This window comes from Choristoneura fumiferana, chromosome 23, assembly GCF_025370935.1.
Source record: "Choristoneura fumiferana chromosome 23, NRCan_CFum_1, whole genome shotgun sequence".
NCBI classification, from domain to species: Eukaryota; Metazoa; Arthropoda; class Insecta; order Lepidoptera; family Tortricidae; genus Choristoneura; species Choristoneura fumiferana.
This window is the reverse complement of record NC_133494.1, coordinates 17783966-17803540: the sequence shown is the minus strand read 5'-3', so window position 1 is coordinate 17803540 and position 19575 is coordinate 17783966. Positions and strand designations below refer to the sequence as shown.

Below are 19575 nucleotides of genomic sequence, written 5' to 3'. Positions count from 1 at the left end.
TTGGCTCTCATTTCACATTTATGTTTTGATGGGATATCATTACTTTTTGTACAGAAATAATTAAATTTAAAAATTACAATAAAATGATAAAAATTTGCTTAGTTTCTGATTTATTCCTTTGTATTCACCCAACTACCTATCTGTACGCCAAATTTGAACTTTCTAGGTCGTCATCTGGAACTGGGTTAGAATCATGATCTACTAGATGAAAACCCGGCTTCGCTCGGATAAAATGTAGACTCATAATAACATGTTTGAAAAACATTTTTTGCCAGTGTAAAGACTGTCGTACCTACTTATCGAAAAATCATATCTGGTGTAATCTGGCGTAATATGTATATGTTCCCAGCCTTAATATTATCACAAACGTTCTTTCACAGCTAACGTACGTATCGGTATTACTCTAGTAGATATTTCTCCTAAATCTTACATGCCAAAATAACTATGATGTCTCTGTCTCATAATCAAAGAAATTAGACCTAAAGGGCCCCATATACGGTACGATTCGTCTGTACGATCGATCTGATGAAAATCGACGAATCGTACCGTGTGTGGGGCCCTTAAAAGGTCACAATGGAGAACGAAATGCAAACCTGTGACACGTGATGACGTGACACTAACGCCACTTTGATGTGATGACTTTGACATGTTTACTTCGCAACGCCATTATATACTTGGTAATTTATTCAAGTTTATATTGAAAATACTCGATAATCCGAATTTTCCGCCTACAAGTTGTCGACTCGGATTGACTAATTTTTTACGCTCTTCAATTTGATGTGCATTTCGTTCGAGTCTACCGTAGACCGGTACGAAATTATTAATATAGATAGGTGAGTCAGTGATAGAAATGTCGATTTTTGGATGTTAACCCTTTATAAGGCAGAGACGATTTAGCGACCACATGCATTGATTTGGAAATTCTACCTTATTCTTTTAGTAATAAGTTACAATATTCATTGTAATTATTGAAAATACTACTAGCTTTAAAAACATCCTTTGCTAGGTATGTATTCGATAGCTGCTTTTGATTTTGTGATAGTATGTTCCAAATCCAATAAATGGGGCCTTATAAAGGGTTAATATCTAAATAACCTTTTGAGGTGTTTCTTAAATTTGGAGCACATTATGTATTTCACAAGTGTGAGTTACGAGGGGGTCAAAATTGGCTCCAAATGGTTCGGGTAAAATTACACACGGTGCTGGTCTCCAGTCCTGTTAGCTTGACCTTGGCTTGACACACTACCGCGTGTCTAGTTATGAAATTCAATGCATTTTATTCATTCTAGATATTGTGTTACATGGTAACATTCATTGCTTATAACTTACACAATCGATATCCAAATAGAAATAATGTTTCATACCAGATATAAGGCATATAAAAGGTTTGATACCGTTGGTTGTCGTTGAGCAGGTCCCCGTATTTGCCGCGCAGGCCGGCCGCCTCCTGCGCAGACACTTCTAGCTGGTTCATGGCTGCCCGGTGTTGCCCACGGAAGTATTCCAATTCCTACCAAACATAATGTGGTATGCTATACAGGGTGGCTCATTTAGATACGTCGGTCAGTATGGGAAAGTCTGAAACTATAATACATACAAAGATCTGTTCTTAGGAACCATGTCATCGATTTTAGTAACAGGAAAAACTGTATTCATACATTAAAAAAAAAAACTCAGTTCGGAAATCAAACCCGGTTGTTTTGAAAAATAAAACATATGTTATTTCTACTTGGACATCAGTAGTGTAGGCCATAAACAATAAATGTTACTATAAAACACAGTATCTAGAATGAATAAAATGCATTGTATTTCATATTCTTAAATAATAAAGTTTTTTTTTTTTTCAAAATATCCAGGTTTGATTCCCGAGCTGAGTACTTTTTTTTTCAAGGTATGAATGCAGTTTATCTTGTTATTAAAATCGAGGACATGGTTCCTAAGAACAGATCTTCGTATGTCTTCTTATAGTTTTAGACTTTCCCTTACTGACCGATCTAAATGAGCCACTCTGTGTACTATAATAATTTCCAAAATCCGTATCTGTAATAAAATTTAAGCAAAAACGAAATGGATACGTAAACGGAACTTTCTTCTCCCTTAGAAATCCCCAGCTATAGATATGCGGCATATCTGTTATATTTTTAGGGTTCCGTAGCCAAATGGCAAAAAACGGAACCCTTATGGATTCGTCATGTCTGTCTGTCTGTCTGTCCGTCTGTATGTCACAGCCACTTTATTCCGAAACTATAAGAACTATACTGTTGAAACTTGGTAAGTAGATGTATTCTGTGAACCGCATTAAGATTTTCACACAAGAATAGAAATAAAAACAATCAATTTTGGGGGTTCCCCATACTTAGAACTGAAACTCGAAAATTTTTTTTTCATCATACCCATACGTGTGGGGTATCTATGGATAGGTCTTCAAAAATGATATTGAGGTTTCTAATATCATTTTTTTCTAAACTGAATAGTTTGCGCGAAAGACACTTCCAAAGTGCTAAAATGTGTCCCCCCCCCGTAACTTCTAAAATAAGAGAATTATAAAACTAAAAAAACATGATGTACATTACCATGCAAACTTCCACCGAAAATTGGTTTGAACGAGATGTAGTAAGTAGTTTTTTTTAATACGTCATAAATCGTAAAGTAAAGGACAGCACTTTTATATTATGTTACTTGCTGCTACGGAACCCTTTATGGGCGAGTCCGACTCGCACTTGGCCGCTTTTTTTTACCAGGGGCACCCTGTCTATGCGCTACTGTACAATTTTATCTACACCAGTCACCGACATACGGTTTAATTCATTTATGGAAACTACCTGTTAATTAACTTTTTGGCCGAATAAAAAAAACAATAACGACAAAGCTAACACGCTAGTGTGAGGGTCTCATAAACATCTTACCTTCATAACATGCTCACACCTCCTCGATGTCTCCGTATGCTGCCTTCTCAGCTGGTTCAACTCATGCAACGCTTTATCGCACTGCTGCTTCAAATTCTCATTGGTCTGCTTGGTGAGAACGTCATATTGCCCTATGGACTCGTAAGGCCCACTCATCACGTGCGCCCCGTGACTCTTGACCGTGTAGTTCTGTTTGTCATATGTGGGAGTCACATAGTCGTCGATTGGAATGGGGATGGTGGGCAGTTGGGACGCGTTGTGCCGCTCATTGCTTACGTAGGTGTGGGACATGGACTCTGCAAGCAAAAGACAATTTTTATGCTAATAATGAATTCATTAGACTGAAATAGTAGATTGTTGCACCAAGCAGAAAGTTATTTATTATTGTACCGAGTGCCGAGCCCGAGCGTCAGTGAGGCAATATAAATTACTTAATGCGAGGTGCATAATCTGCTGTTCTCTCTACTATTACAGGAATAGTAGACGAAAAAAGAAACTCATGCTAAACAATGAATAGGAAAGAAATGTCACTAGCACTCGATGATTCCATTTTTGTAAGTTTACTTACATTCACACTCTCAAAAAATGTCCACGGAAAATTCGCAAGGTTCCCGCCAATTTGTTTTTTTTTTTTATTTCTTACTTTTTCTCTGCTGATCTTTAAAAAATACAACATATGTACTTTAGTTTCCTGTTAACCTTAGCGGTCCCTTTACACCGACGACGCTTAGATAAAAAAAATATTACTAGGTACTTATACTAAATTAACTTAGGCTAATTTTGGGGGAAATCAGCATAGTCCCCGCGGGATAGGGATAAACGAATTCTTTGCAGATGAAGTCGCGGGCAACAGCTAGCTACCTACCTGCATAATTATTTTTTACTTTTTAGTTGTCTTTTTTGGCGGCGTTTTTTTCGGGCGTTTTTTATATTTTTGCTGGCGTTTTTATGTAGGGGTTTTTTTATAATTTTTAATTTAATTTTTTTATTTCATGTTTTTTAAACTGGTATATTTTTTTTTAAAGTGTACAAGTGTGTTGGATATCCTGGCTGGAGCATCAGCTCATCGTGTTGCCACCATTGCATTGTATGTAGAATCAAATACTGATCAAAAGGAATCAAACACAACATATCTGCTATTATTTTTTCAAGAGTATACTGGTGCGCTGGATATCCTGGCTGCAGCATCAGCTCGTCGTGTTGCCACCACTGCATTGTATGTAAAATCAATTACTGATCAAATTGAATCCAAACAACATATGTGCTATTATTTTTTAAAGAGTGTACTAGTGTGCTGGATATCCTGGCTGCAGCATCAGCTCATCCTGTTGCCACCATTGCATTGTTTGTAGAATCAAATACTGATCAAAACGAATCCAAACACGATATATCTGCTATGCTTTTATCAAGAGTGTACCTACTAGTGTTCTGGATATCCTGGCTGCAGCATCAGGCCGAGAACTCCATAATCTTGCATAGATATATAGCATACATGGGTGTTTCAAATTTTAGGTCCCAAATATGTTTGAAAGTAAAGTAAATACCCATTATGCGTCTAAGATTCCTACCGCAGCGAACAAAAGAGCTGATGATCTTGAAATGGCTGAACCGATTATGATAAAACATGTCTAAGAACCATGGCTAGAAAACCTGCTTTTAAATAAAAAAAAACTGCATTCAAATTGGTCCACCCGTTTAAGAGCTACGGTGCCGCAGACAGACAGACACACAGACACACATAGTGGTCAAACTTATAACACCCCTCATTTTGCGTCGGGGTTAATGAGAAGTCATCAAACAAATTCGTTTGACACACCTATAAAGTAAATTGTAACATTTCCCAGTAGATAGAAAGGAGGAAAACATATGGCTAATTAAACGAATATTAAACTAACATTTTCAAATATGAGTGTAGCAAGCAACAGACAAAGGAAACATTAACATTGTAAAAATATTGCTAAAAACTAATAACAAGATTTTTTTGTTAATATTACTTGTATTGTAATATACAGGGTGGAAAGTTGAGATGGGGCTACGACGCGAAAATGCTCTTAGGAGACCTTTACTAACTTTTTGAGTGATGACAATCCACATTCACAGATTTTTGATAAAATGTACAGTCAGCAAGAAAATCAACAGATATGACTTTTTTTTAATGCCAATCGGTCCCATTTCTATCAAGGATTAAAACACTCTTTGAGACCAACTAAGGTTACAGTACTAGAACACCCACAAATCAAAGAAAACTTTTTCCATACAGTTTGTAGGGTACTAATTTGCAGTGAAATTTTTGCATGTTGTTTTTTTACGAATATGAATCTTTTATGCTTAAAGAAAATTAAACAGTATGTAGACAACTAAAAACTGAACATTTTAACTAAAGTTAGTGTCTACCCAGTATTGCTGCCCCATCTCAACTTTCCACCCTGTATATGCCACAACAGGAAACAATTGAACCACAGGAAGTAGGTCAAATTTAACTTCAAATACATAATATCATCAGTCTTGGATTTATAAATAGGCCGTATAGGCCGCGGCCTAGGGGCGGCAGCGGCCTAGATTCGGCAGATTTCAAAAAAATATTATTTTAGTAAGTTACATAGGGCGGCCGATATAAAGTGGCCTACACTCATAAAAAACATAAATCCGTAGCTGAATATCATACACAATAATGCAGATGAAATTAAATAAAAGCTCATAAAAAGCTTTTCATTAATAGTAAGCACCTTATGTTTTAGACTAATTTTACTTGGTTAAAACTTCTACTCTTTTAGTCCACTTGATTTGTATTTTTTGTTTAAAACAGAAACTAAACAGAGTTAGTAGTTATTAAATATTTTCCTACTTCAATTGTTTATCATTTGATCGCTTGAGTGCTTTATCATTTTGTATGCCAGTTCCTACATCAGAAAACAAAACAAAATATACATACAGACTTAAATATTTATACAAGATGCTAAAGCAATTTCATGATAATTAGTAATTAATAGGTGCATTTTATATTGCTTAAGATCTTACCATTACTTCCATTGCTCTCCAAAGAAGAGTTCCCAGATGCCATAATATACCAGTAGCTGCAACAAAAACTATTTTTTATACACATTCAGATTTCAAAAGCCTTCCTTATCAGTTCAAGATCGTCACACCTGTAGGCCTAGGGTCTGAGGTCCATCATCGCCAAGCCCTCACTGCACCAGCTAAAACAAAAACACTTTCCAATAAGATCTTAAGCATAGATAAAACCTATGTTACACCAAACGCATCGGTATTAGAGGGCACCTGACACATTTTCTACGCTCTAACGACTATTGCAAAACTGAGAAACCGCAGAAGCGAACAACGGATAAAGCGAGTACGTAAGAAAATAATTAATTGACATTACCAACTTCGTGACACGGTACTGTGTAACTGTAAGCGGACACGGTCCATCAATATCGCTACCGAAAGCCTAAATCATCAGTATTAGACACGAGAGAGCTACGAAAGCTCTCCTTTCCCCCAGAAAAAGGACTTCACAGTTCAGTAAAGAATACCTACCAATTCCACAATGTAAACAAGCGGAAATATTATCAGGAAATGTCCATTCACTGAATACATACCCACATAACGCGAAACACTACAAATCGAAGCAGAATATACTTAAAACAAAAAGGTATTACACTTTTATCGTCACTAATTTGCCAACACTTGTCGTACCTTGCTAGACTTTTTTTTCGCTAGTAAAGTGAATGAATGAAATGACTGACGGTCATGACGGATTTGTCGGACATTTTGAAATCGTGTTGCCATTGATATGAGAACCTGTAAAGGTATCGCCAGACGATAGTTCATGTGGTATCACTTCAGAGAAATGATACCATATCTAAATAGGGTATATCGGGGCAAAATGGTACAACCAAGTAATCAACCAATAAAATCAAGTTAATATTTTTAATGAAGTTTTACAATGTTTAATAATAATAAATAAATAAATATCATGGGACACCTGACACCAATTGACCAAGTCCCAAACTAAGCAAAGCTTGTACTATGGATACTAGGCAACGAATAAACATACTTATATAGATAAATACACACTTAAATACATATTAAACATCCAAGACCCGAGAACAAACATTCATATTATTCATACAAATATCTGCTCCAACCGGGAATCGAATCCGGGACCTCAAGCTTCGCAGTCAGGTTCTCTAAACACTTGGCCATCCGATCGTTGCAACGTACTTTTATATATACTTACTTTTATGTATAGTTTACTTATATATTACAATACAATACAATACAAAGACTCTTTATTGTACACCAGACATAGTAAGCGATACAGAAAACAAATTATTAAATTACAAGGTGAGCAATAGGCGGCCTAAGGGCACCCTTGGGGGGTATATATTATTGAGAACATTTAATGTTTTGGGTTAAAACCAAGTTTGAAATTTAATGGCCTATTCTTTTTTCTTCTTATTTTATGCGTATAACAGAAAAGGGGAAAAAGTATATATTTATATTATTACATTTGAAGTCAACTTAGTCGCTCTTAAGCCTAAAATTATTTTGAAGCTTTTAGGATGGTAGAATCATATATTTACGAACATAAAATATATTTCTTTTAAATAACTTATTGTGCAAATTAAAAACAAAATTCCTACGCGAAGAGTATCACAATGAGCCTTATTTTAAAGATAAATACCTTAAATTATATTCACATAACTACTAACATTACTATTATTATTATTATTATTCGCAAGCCGCTAGAGTAAATATAAAAATATATAAATGTCTATTATAAGGTGTAGGAACGCGGCCCATACTAAGTATTGTAAAACCAAAAGTGATTCACACCGAGAGTATTATAAAGATTTAAAAGACTTGTTAATTCGGCTATTCATAATGAAAAGAAAGCATACTTTAACTATCATATTAACGGACACATTAAAACTCCCGTCACGCTGTGGAAGAACCTTAAATTAAATGTCCTACCTCCAAAACAAAAAACTGAATTACCGCCTAAACTTTGTTCGCCTGAAGATATAAATAGTCATTTTCTTAACATACCTAACTCTAAACACACTGACATTTCCTTATTAACTTATTATGAATACCATAGGTTTGGAACTTCAACTTTCAGTCTTAAAGAAGTGAGTCCTACTCTTATATCCAAAATAATTAGTGGTATTAAAACTAACTGTCAGGGGGTCGATATGATCTCTTTGGACATGATTATTTTAACACTGCCTCATACCATAGATATTTTTGTATCACTTGTAAATACTTCTATAGTTTCATCCACTTTTCCTGACCTCTGGAAAACTGCTGTTGTTCGTCCTTTACCGAAATGTTCCAATCCAACTTCCCTTAAGGATCTAAGACCTATCAGTGTCCTGCCTTGCCTGTCAAAAGTTCTAGAAAAAGCTGTTTGCTTGCAGCTCACTGATTATCTCGAATCCAACGGGCTTCTTCCACATGTCCAATCGGGTTTCAGGAGGAATCGCAGTACAGCCACGGCATTGCTCGATGTTGCAGGTAACATTTTGGAGGCTCAGGATAGTGGTATGGGCACTATACTCGTTTTACTCGATTTTTCCCGTGCGTTTGATACGATAAACTTACCGCTACTCTTATCCAAGCTAGCCTATTACGGTTTTGACGAAAAGACAGTAAAGTGGTTCGACAGCTATTTAAGTAACCGTGCCCAATTTGTCAAACTAATTAAGAGCGACGGTTCTGAGTCCTCCTCCTCTGTCAAACCGGTTTCAAATGGAGTTCCCCAGGGCTCTATACTGGGACCGTTGTTGTTTATCTTATATATTTCAGATATTGTAAAATGTATCAAAAATTGTCGTTTTCATTTGTACGCTGATGACGTGCAACTGTACTTATCTTTCAAACCGAACGATGTAAAATCAGCTGTAGATCAAATAAATCAAGACCTGTCAAGAATAAGTGAATGGTCCGTACGTAACTCACTTACGTTAAATCCTATCAAGTCAAAGTACATTGTCATGGGTTCAAAGCACCAAGTCAATAAAATCAACTCTAAAAATCCTCAAATCACCATTAATGGTGAGGTAATAGAAAAGACTGACCAAGTGCGCAATTTAGGTCTGAAAATGGATTCTGAAATGCGTTTCGAATCTCACATTATGGAGGTCACCCGAAATTGTTTCTATCGTTTGAAGGTGCTGTACAGAGTGCGGGACTATCTTACTACTGAATTGCGCATCAAACTAGTCGAATCTCTTATCTTGTCTAAATTTAATTATGCTGATACTGTTTATGGTCCACGTCTTCTTTCTAAAACTAAAGCTTTAATACAAAGAGTACAAAATGCATGTGCAAGATTTTGTTTCAACATTCCTTCTAGAGCACATGTATCACCATATATAAATCGTGCTAAGATTTTAAATATGTCCTCACGACGTTATATTCATCTCAGTACTCTGCTTTTCGGTATTATTAAGCACCGCAAACCTCCCTACCTTTTAGAAAAAATCACCTGGTCTCCCTGTACTCGTTTATGTCGTCTTGCCGTTCATACTCACCACACAAATGCATTCCGTGGAAGTTTTAAATACGTCGCATCCAAAATCTGGAACAATCTCCCGCCCCCACTGCGCTCTACTGCGCTCTCTTTTGCTAGTTTTAAGCTAAAATTAAAGGATCATATGCTAAAGCGTCAGTTAATTGGCGATATTGTAATTGTATAGTATCACCATGTATCATGTAAACATTTAGAAATAAGTGAAATACCTATATAAAGAAGTAGAAATAATTCCACTGTCAAATAATGAGATACATAACATGTACAAAGGCTAACTTATCCCTTTGCAGAATCTCCGTCAGACGGCCATAATGTACAACATATATGTATAACATATTTTCATTTTTTTTTTTCCCTATTTGGCTGCAGCTGAAAATCAGCGCTGTGGTTCCGTACCTCAGCATTGCTGAGCTGCCAGCCCTTTCGGCTAGCTTTAAGTAGACCTTAATTAAACATTAATTATAAGTACCTACCTGATGTATGCTACCTACAAGTTTGTCGATTAAACTTTTTCTTTCTTTCTTTCTTCTTTCTTATTGATTGTGATATAACAAAAGCCAGACAAATTGCAACGAAACTTGCTAAGATTTAAAAAATACTTATACAAAAAATTGCTGCTTATAATTAAAAAAAAAATTGGTAAATAGGTGAACTTAGGGAGTTACAGTGACCAATTAAAACGATTGTTGTGGTTTGTTAGTGTAACATCTGGTAGCATGGTGTACGGTTGTGTTGCTCTGAAGATGAGCTCAGGTTGAGTTCAAAACGCGTCAGTGTAGTGTGAAGGTGGAGGAACCGCATGAACACGCATACCTTGCATAAGCGTAGCTATCATAAGGTCGCGGGTGAGGAAAGTAATTGTTTTTGTTCTCAAACTATCTTCGTACCAAAATTCATTTAAATCGGTTCAGCAGTTTAAACGTGAAGAAGTAACAGACATACAGGTATACTTAAGCAATAATAAAACTATACTTGGTTTGAATACGTATTTGACTAAATGTAAAGAGCAGAACAAGAGCAAATAGACTGCTAGGCTAGTGAGTAGGCTGAACCAATGATATATACTTTTGGTCTCATCAGTAACATCAGAAACGTCAATTGGTATGATTGTTTTTTGTTTGTATTTTTTTTTATTCATTTCCAAATTTGTTACTTTTACGGGTATTCCGTGAAACCATAAACCTGAGATATGTGTGCATAGGAGAAATTTTTGTCTCGACTCCTGTCCAGCGGTGGTGTAGGGGTTATAGCACGCAGCATGGATTGCTGACGACCTGGGTTCAATTCCCAGCGCTGGTTTCTTTTTCTGGTTTTTCTGCACACATCCATGTCTCAGTTTGTTTCTTCGATAAGTCACTAGGTGTCAAATATTAAAATTCCCCCATTCAACTATCTAAACATTGACGTTTCTGTATTGAAATACAATAGTCTCGTTTGTATAAGTAAGTAAAATGTTTAAAATCCTAGAATGTACCAAATCTGGCAGCTGAAGTTTGTTTACATTTAGTTAATTACCTATCCAAACCTAGTATAAAGGATTTAATTAACCGTTTGATTTCAAAATCAAAACATAATATTTATCTGTCTAATGGGGTGACCAGGTACAAAATCTCATTCTGTATTATATTATAAGGTGCTTCGTCACGATATAATCAATTCATCGTTTAGCTTAAGCTTAAGAATAATTTTATGTACACCGCCGTTTTGTAGTAAGGAAATCTTTGATAAAAATGAAAAACGTAATGTACGAAAATTTATGCAATTTTTTTGCTCCTCTAAAACTTTACAGCAAAATAAATACTGTCTGCCTGCAGTCTGCGCAAAGGACCACGTTTTGAGCCCTCTACACAGCTAGTTTTTTGCGCATCGTACTTGAATATTTCTGAGTAAAATGGTGCGGTGGGTGTAGTATAGTATTCCGCCGTACAAATAAATGACACGCAATAGCGGAGAACTAGCAAAAAACGATGCGCAGTTTTTATAAATTGAGTGGTTGTATTCAAGAAACTGAGCAGTAAATTTGTAGTTTAATTTGGTATAGCCGTGAAGTTTCATAACAGTGCGGGAACTGCGGGACAGTAGTAAAATTGAATGTTTTGATGTCATGCAGAGAGGCATGACTTCCATGCCCTGCGTTACGGAAGGGCGTGCGATGCAGATTACGTTTACTATGAATGATTTTATCTCTTTCTAAACTCTAGTGTCTGTGAATGACCGAGTGAAATAGCGTACTAAATTATGGATTGAATAGTGTTGTTGATGTATTTTGTTATTTTCATAACGTAACGCGATTAGGATAAAATAATTGTTATCGTGGCGGTGAGGAATCACTGTTCACTGTTGCGAGTGGCGCAGCGCCCCCGAGCCGCAAATACGGAACTGCGTCGGTTCGCGAATCAGGCGTTCGATTTATCGTTCCGCGCGTTACTATTTACGCACTTTTCGAAAAAGATAGTACGTATTTTTAGTCGCGGCGCGTGTTTTACGTGAACCGTCGGGAGCGTCTCGTGAGGTCGGGTGACTGCGGTCGTGGAATTCGTAAACAACCTCAAGGTTATCAGTGGGCATGTGCCTAGTGCGTTAGGGCTGCGATGCGGGCGCGCTGACATGTCTGCGGCGGGCGCGGGCGCGGGGGCCGTGGTGCGCCAGGGCCACCTGCGGAAGCTCAAGACGATGAAAAAGAAGTACTTCGTGCTTCGTTCGGAGAGCGCCGACTGCTCAGCGAGGCTGGATTACTACGAGTCTGAGAAGAAATTTCGCGCTGGCGCAGCGCCGCGACGAGTGTTACCGCTGAAGAGTTGTTATAACATCACGCGGCGATTGGACTTGAAGCAGAAACATGTGATTGCGTTATTTACTCGTGAAGAACAGTTTTGTGTTGTGGCAGAGAATGAGCAGGAACTACACGCGTGGCTGTCTGCTATCCTGCGACAGCACTCCTCAGATGAGCACAGTGATGAGCTTCTACATCCTATCCGTAAGTCATATCTGTATCTGTGACTAGTGCGAGAAAGATTTTTCTTGTATTGAAAATAAAAAAATTGAAATATAGACACAGAAAACCAGACAAATGAGACCAGCGCTGGGGATCGAACCCTGGTGTGGTGGTGTGGTGCTGGTTGTCCAGTGGTGGTGTAGTGGTAGCATGTGGCACAGAATGCTGAGGACCTGAATGCAGAATGCTGAGGGTTCGATTCCCAGTGCTGGTCTTATTTTTCTGGTTTTTCTATGCATTTATATTTCAGTTTATATTTTCGATATAGGTTTTACGGGATGACTGTAAAAGTAACTAAAAATTTGAAATTGAAATAAAAAATATAAAAAGATTCCAAAAAAACAATCTTGATTTTTCTTGTGTTTTTTGTATACTTTTCGTCACTGGAAACAACAAAGGCTTTTACATTACAATGATTAGATTCTCATTAACCCATTGTATATTGACGATTATGTTACCCCTTGCCATCATGGAAAGTTTATGAATTTTTACTCCTTTACCTAAAACTACTGGATGGATGAGGATGATATTTGGTATGGAGTTAGTTGGAAATAAAACAGACTATAACAAGTTCCTATCAAATGAATATGTTGCTAAAGTCGAACTTTCAAGTTGACAGACACGTCGAATTGGCATTATTGTTTTGGACATGTAAACGATTATCAACTTTAGGGTGGTAGACCACATATTTGGCCGATGGTACCTACCTACTTATTATGTAGGACAATATTCTTGAGTCCTTACATTTTGTAACTAATGTAGTGCTTAAGGCATAAAGCCAAAAGCCTTGTATTGTAATGTAGTGTATTCAACACTTATTCTTACAGTAGTTTTGTTCTTTACAAAGTACGCTCTAAGGGGCTTGTCTTTTTTTTATTTGACTGGATGGCAAACGAGCAAGTGGGTCTCCTGATGGTAAGAGATCACCACCTTGAGTCTTTCAATGAGGCTGGCATAGTCACACATGTGCAATTAAGCCTCAATAAAAAAATAGAAAAAAAAGGACTGTTTCACCATCCATTGATTAGTGTTAACTGACGGTTAAATGTGATGCTGTCTCTGTCTATTCACACAAAACAAATAGAGACAGCATCACATTTAACCGTCAGTTAACACTAATCAATGGATGGTGAAACAGCCCCTATGACTCACAAGAATTATATACGGGATGATTCGGGACACATGAGCAAAATCAACTCTACACTCAGTAATTCATTTGCAATCATATTTTACCCCCCTTGTATGTGGAAACTAACAAGAAGCACAAATTCTGCTGATTTAAATAAAAAAACAAAAAGATAACCTTAAATTTGGCATGGATTCCAGGGGTTAAGAGAAACCCACACACTTAACCCTGTATATACCCCCTGTACCCCCTGTACCCTGTACATAGTATAAGTGCTAGTTCTAGTCTTAGTTTTAGGTGGTACATTTTTGGAGCCAAAATAAACTTTTCTTTCTTTCTTTCTTTTTCTTTCTTTATATCATTATTTAAATTCATGCAAGAACACTCCGTCCGTCTGCGGCTTTGCTCAGGGACTATCAATACTAGAAAGCTGTAATTTTGCACGGATAAATATGTAAACTATGCCAACAATATGGTACAATAAAAAATTTTTTTTATGGTACCTCCCATAGACGTAAAGTGGGGGTGTTTTTTTTTCTCATCCAACCCTATAGTGTGGGGTATCGTTGGATTGGTCTTTTAAAACCATTAGGGTTTTGCTCAAAACGATTTTTCGATTCAATGATTTTTTTGCGAAATATTCAACTTTAAAGTGCAAATTTTCATTAAAATCGAGCGTCCCCTCCTCTAAAATCTAAACCGGTGGGTGGAAAAAATTTAAAAAATTCAGGATGGTAGTAAGTATATCAAACTTACAAGGAAAACTATAACTGTTAAGTTTTCTTGAGAATTATTAGTAGTTTAAGAGTAAATAACAGCCTAAGGTATAAAATATACCTAAACTTGGAATATTCCCTACAAAATACGAAATCCTTAGAAAAATATTACTTAATTTTTTCGTAGTGGCTACGGAACCCTATTTTGGGCGTGTTCAACGCGCTCTTGGACGGTTTTTCCTATTCCGATCCAAGCTCATTCAAAAATAGTTGACTACTATACAACTGTACAGGTTGTGGCCTGTAATATGAGCAAATAATTAAATCATAGATTACATATTGCTGATTTTTGATTGGAATTACCGCCTGGAAAATTTTGATATTTAGGCCAATATGAGGTGTCACTATTTCACAACCAAATAAAAAATGACTTTTTTTATTTAATCTTTTTTTTGCTTTTTTTTTTGAAAAGGAAAAACATTAAAAGAAATCTTAAAAAAAATCATTAGTCATAAACTATCGAAAGTAAGGTATAAGAGGTACTCACAAAAAAAAAACCCAAGCCCGTGTTTATTTATTTAATTTATTTATTTGTAAAAACTTACACAGCATTACAGTTTGACACCATTTGTTATAACTGCCGACTTACTATAGAAACCTGACTATGGCCTTTTACCTTGTTGCATTTTTGGTGGAGTGTGTATTGACTATTGACTATATGGATAGCCATGAGAGGTATTTGAGTGATTTGGACCTGTTCAATGGTGCAGTGAATATTATTTTGAGTTGTCCGGTATCGGAAGATGCAGTACGAATTTACAGGATCCTTTGCAGCCAGATAATCTGGACATCACAATAGAAGTGTTTGATGAATGTGGCCATTGAGTCTTTCAATGAGGCTGGCATAGTCACACAGGTGCACTTAAGCCTCAAAAAAAATAGAAAAAAAAATAGCTTGTTGCATTTATATTCAAGGTTCGATTCTACTCGGATAGCTGAGCTACTTTTGTTTTGTAATATTATCTTCAAGTAACGAATTAAGATAAGTTATTCATCCTCAAAATTTTTAATGGTTTAATCAGTGTATCCGCATGTAGGTGTTATCCCTGTCTCTTGGTACAGGGGCCTTGAAATATTTTTTGACATTTATTTGACATTTCTTAGATAAACATTTATGAATTGAAAGTTACATATATGTATGTATGAAAAATACGAATGTTTGTTCTCGGGTCTTGGGTGTTTAATATGTATTTAAGTATCTATATCTATATAATTATATTTATCCGTTGCTTAGTACCCATAACACAAGCTTTGCTAAGCTTACTTTGGGACTAGGTCAATTGGTGTGAATTGTCCCGTGATATTTATTTATTTATTTTATTAAATAAAAAATACAAAACGGCGTTTATTCGAGCTTTTTACGAATTGGCTGTAGATTTTGACTTCGTTTTTACGACTATTTGTTAGAGTTCCTGTGTTCTTCTTACCAAATAAATAAAAAACTGTATCAGAATATTCGGCCATTATTACAGAAGTGTCCAGAAAAATGATACGGTTGAAACACTCGAATAATCGCCCAAAAAGACTCCAAAAAACCAATCATAACTTATAGGATCACTTTGTTGTCCGTCTGTCTGTCTGTCAAGAGCCTATTCTCAGGAACGCGTGGAGGTATCAAGCTGAAATTCATATCAAATACTCAGGTCTACTGTCCCTTGGAGCTGTGAAAAAATCAAACGTCTAAACTAACGCAATCAAAAGATACAGCCGTTTATGCTGCAAATTTTCGACACTTGCAAGGAATCAAAACCTACAGGCTACTTCCCGTGAACTCAGAATCTTGAAATTTGGTACGAAGCAACGTCTTACAGCACAGATAATGGAAAAATTGCGAAAAGCATTAATTTTTAGTTACATCTTATAATAAAAATATTTATACGGAACCCTCGGTGCGCGAGTCCGACTCGCACTTGGCCGGTTTTTTATTTTATTTTCCAGAAAATCTATTTATTTAGGTACTGATGAAAGTTAAATTAGCCATAAAAGCTTGCTTAAAAGACTATGTTAATTATTGGTAACTTTGCTAGTATAAGTCATGCTGGCCTAGTGGTTTGACCTGTGAACTCTCAAGCCGAGGATTGTGGGTTCAAATCCAGGCTCACAGTTTTTTGAAATTCACGTAGGTACGAAATAACATTAAAAATGTACCACAAACAAGCTTGACAGTGATAGAAAACAGTGAGGTAAACTGCACAACCTGTGAAGTGATTCAAAGGTGTAAGTGGAAATTACGGCTCAAGTCCAGGAAATCACGGCCCAAGTCCTTTAGTTCCGAGAGGAGGCCTGTGCCCTACACTAGGACGTTTATAGGCGGCGATGAGGTGAGATAAGATGGCTACCACAATGTTAACAGGCGAAATTTGTGTGGCCGCGCTTTAGAACCTTCAAGGCGAGGTGTCAATGAACTCTATGGTTCACTATGGGTAAACAAGCTCCCATCAATCTTTATGGCATTAGCATAAAAAGGCCTCTTCCGTCCACCTTTAAAATTAACACAATGCGGATAGTTGGCGAATTTAGGACAGGATAAATAAAGTCATCATCATCATCATCGCGGCTCATTTACGTCCCAGTGCTGGGCACAGGCCTCCTTTCAGAATGTGCGGATTGGGAACTTCACACACACCATCATTGAATTGCTTCGCTGGTGTGTGAGCGAAGGTTTCCTCACGATGTTTTCCTTCACCGTTAACCTCGTGGTAACCAGACGTTTGGTGAGATTTATAGGTTTTGTGCCTTGGTCTGTTTTATTTAAAAAAGAGGTCGTATTGACAGCTGTCAGTTGTCAAATGTCACCATACAACGACACAACCCTGTCATCGCAACTGACATGGGCCCAAGCCTTAAGGCCGTCATTGAGGGAATAATAATAATAATTATGACACAAAACCTATATATCTCACCAAACTTCTGGTTTGCCGTAATAAAGTTTCAATTTATTTTTACAAAAAAACGGAAAGTGAAAATAATATTTATCTACAGGAGTGAGCTACATTATAAGTCTACTATCGATAAAAAATATAATATGGACTATCCTAGAAAACTAAAGGTACCCAATTTTCATCAGTCTGAACTCTGGACTCTGGAGCATCAGTCCGTCATTCTGACGAGAATGATAGACTGAACTGATAACAGAGACCAGGGTTGTATTGTAACGGAGGCCTTCTAAGCGGAGGCGGAAGCGAATGCGGAGGCGATGAGTTTCGCCTCCGCGGATGCGGAGGTTAACGGAGGCGGATGCGGAGGTGAAAGTGGATGTGAAAAAATAGTAGTTTATGCTTAAAAATCTCTTAAATTTCTAAAAAAACTGCCAAATCGCTTGTTTTCGGCGTCATCGTGCATGTGACTTAAATAAACAATTACCTACTTTGTACAAAATCACTTGATAAAATCGCGGTTCAATCAAACATATACATTACAATTTCGTACGTCCAAGCACTGTCCAAGCAACAAGACAGGTTGATTACTGTCGTGTGTTATTTGACAAAAGCCCGCCATCATCCCGACCGCGTTCCCGCTGCGCGCCGAGATAGTTAAATGAGAAATAAACCTCCGTTATAACTCCGCAAAAAAAATTGCGGAGGCGGAGGTGGAGGCGAAGATACGATTTCTTGCGGAACTTCCGCAGTAACGGAGGCGGAGGCGAAGTTCCGTTACAACCCTACCAGAGACCAGAGTTTGAGTAACCGATGAGTGGAAACCCTTGTTCAACAGTGGACGTCTTCCGGCTAACGATGATGAAATAATGTTTGTTATATTAAAGCCATCAACATACTGATAATAACAAAAACAAGACCTAAATAATGTCTCATTGACATCATACCTGAATGCTTCGACGCATACGTTTACCTCTAAAATGAACTGTATAATTCTAACGAGAGAGTTTAAGTTGCCAGCAGGGCTACGTCAATAACAAATTTATGAGTAATGCATGTTTATCTGTTTCCTAGTACGATGTTTTCTTGTGTATTATGCGATATTATGAGGCTCAAATCGTTCCTTCTCTGTTAAACTAATAGGTCAATGCTTTAAAGAAAAGAGAGGAAAAGTTTCTGAGAATCTACAACTATAGTAACTATACTTTGTTTGGATAGGTAGTTAACTAAATGTAAACAAACTTCAGCTGCCCGATTTGGTACATTCAAAGATTTTAAATATTTTACGTATAGCTCAATACAGAAATTTAAATATCGAAAATACAAACCGTCGCTTATACAACAATACCGCGTAAGTAAAAAATTGGCCTTGTGACGTTTTATACACCATTCGGTAGATTATTCAGTACAATTTAGATTAAAGCCAATTTTTTACTTACGCGGTATTGTTGTATAAGCGACGAAACTGAAACAGATGCACAGAAAAACCAGAAAAAGAGACCAGCGCTGGGAATCGAACCCACGTCCTCAGCCTGCCGTGCTGCGTGCTATACCGCTACACCACCGCTAGACAGGAGTACGGACACAAATTTTTCCTATGCACCACATATCTCAGCTTGTTTGTTTCTTATTTAGTCACTTAAGCAGCGGCACTAGCGACATCTATGCTTGCCCTCATCGAGAAACTTTCAGCATTCCATCGGAACTAACCGCTCACCCGGACAAGAGATGTCGCTATTAAGCAATCAAATTAAGATTGGTTTTTGGAGTCTTTTTTGTATTTTTATTTCAACTCCAAATTTTGTTACTTTTACCACCGACCGACCGGTTTATGACCGTAAAAGTAACAAAATTTGGAGTTGAAACAAAAAATACAAAAAGAATCCAAAAAAAACTAAGAAATTTAAATGTTATACATAGCTTAATGGGAGAATTTTTAAGACACCAATTGACGTTGTTTACATTTAGTTAAATACCTATCCAAACCAAGTATAAGTTAACTTCGTTACGTTAGGCTAAGTTCAGTGACCCCTTGGACTTGCGACACAGACAACCCCCTCATATCCAGGGTGAAACGGGAGACGTGAGCATGACCAACCCTACCGGATTCATAGGGTTAGTTAAGGCTCATATTAAATGATATTGTAACGGATAACTCACGTCTTAAACCGAGTTTAGCTCGACATGTTTCGGGCTATTTCGTAGCCCTTCTCCTCAGGAGCACGCGACTCGACGGCTGCCGCAACACGCACACTACGCGCCACCGCTCACAACAAAGTAGTGTGCGTGTTGCGGCAGCCGTCGAGTCGCGTGCTCCTGAGAAGAAGGGCTATTAAATAGCCCTTCGCATAATAATAA

The 19575-nt window shown here is 37.2% G+C and overlaps 2 protein-coding genes across 2 annotated transcripts in view; one reads left to right on the top strand and one right to left on the bottom strand.

Annotated features, from left to right (window-relative positions):
- Dlg5 (MAGUK family member discs large 5) overlaps window positions 1–6690 on the bottom strand; it is a 35676-nt gene extending 28986 nt beyond the window's left edge. Inside the window, exons 1-5 of the mRNA XM_074105273.1 lie at window positions 6506–6690; window positions 6053–6103; window positions 5925–5980; window positions 2907–3202; window positions 1395–1510 (exon numbers count right to left, since the gene is read on the bottom strand). Of these exons, the coding sequence (XP_073961374.1) occupies window positions 1395–1510; window positions 2907–3202; window positions 5925–5967 (455 nt within the window). The 5' untranslated portion in view covers window positions 5968–5980; window positions 6053–6103; window positions 6506–6690. The remainder of the gene's footprint in view (window positions 1–1394; window positions 1511–2906; window positions 3203–5924; window positions 5981–6052; window positions 6104–6505) is intronic.
- A 4469-nt stretch (window positions 6691–11159) lies between these two features.
- Window positions 11160–19575, top strand: part of chico (insulin receptor substrate 1 chico) — a 58660-nt gene continuing 50244 nt past the window's right edge. The window contains exon 1 of the mRNA XM_074105272.1: window positions 11160–12421. Coding sequence (XP_073961373.1) covers window positions 12052–12421 — 370 coding nt within the window. The 5' untranslated portion in view covers window positions 11160–12051. The remainder of the gene's footprint in view (window positions 12422–19575) is intronic.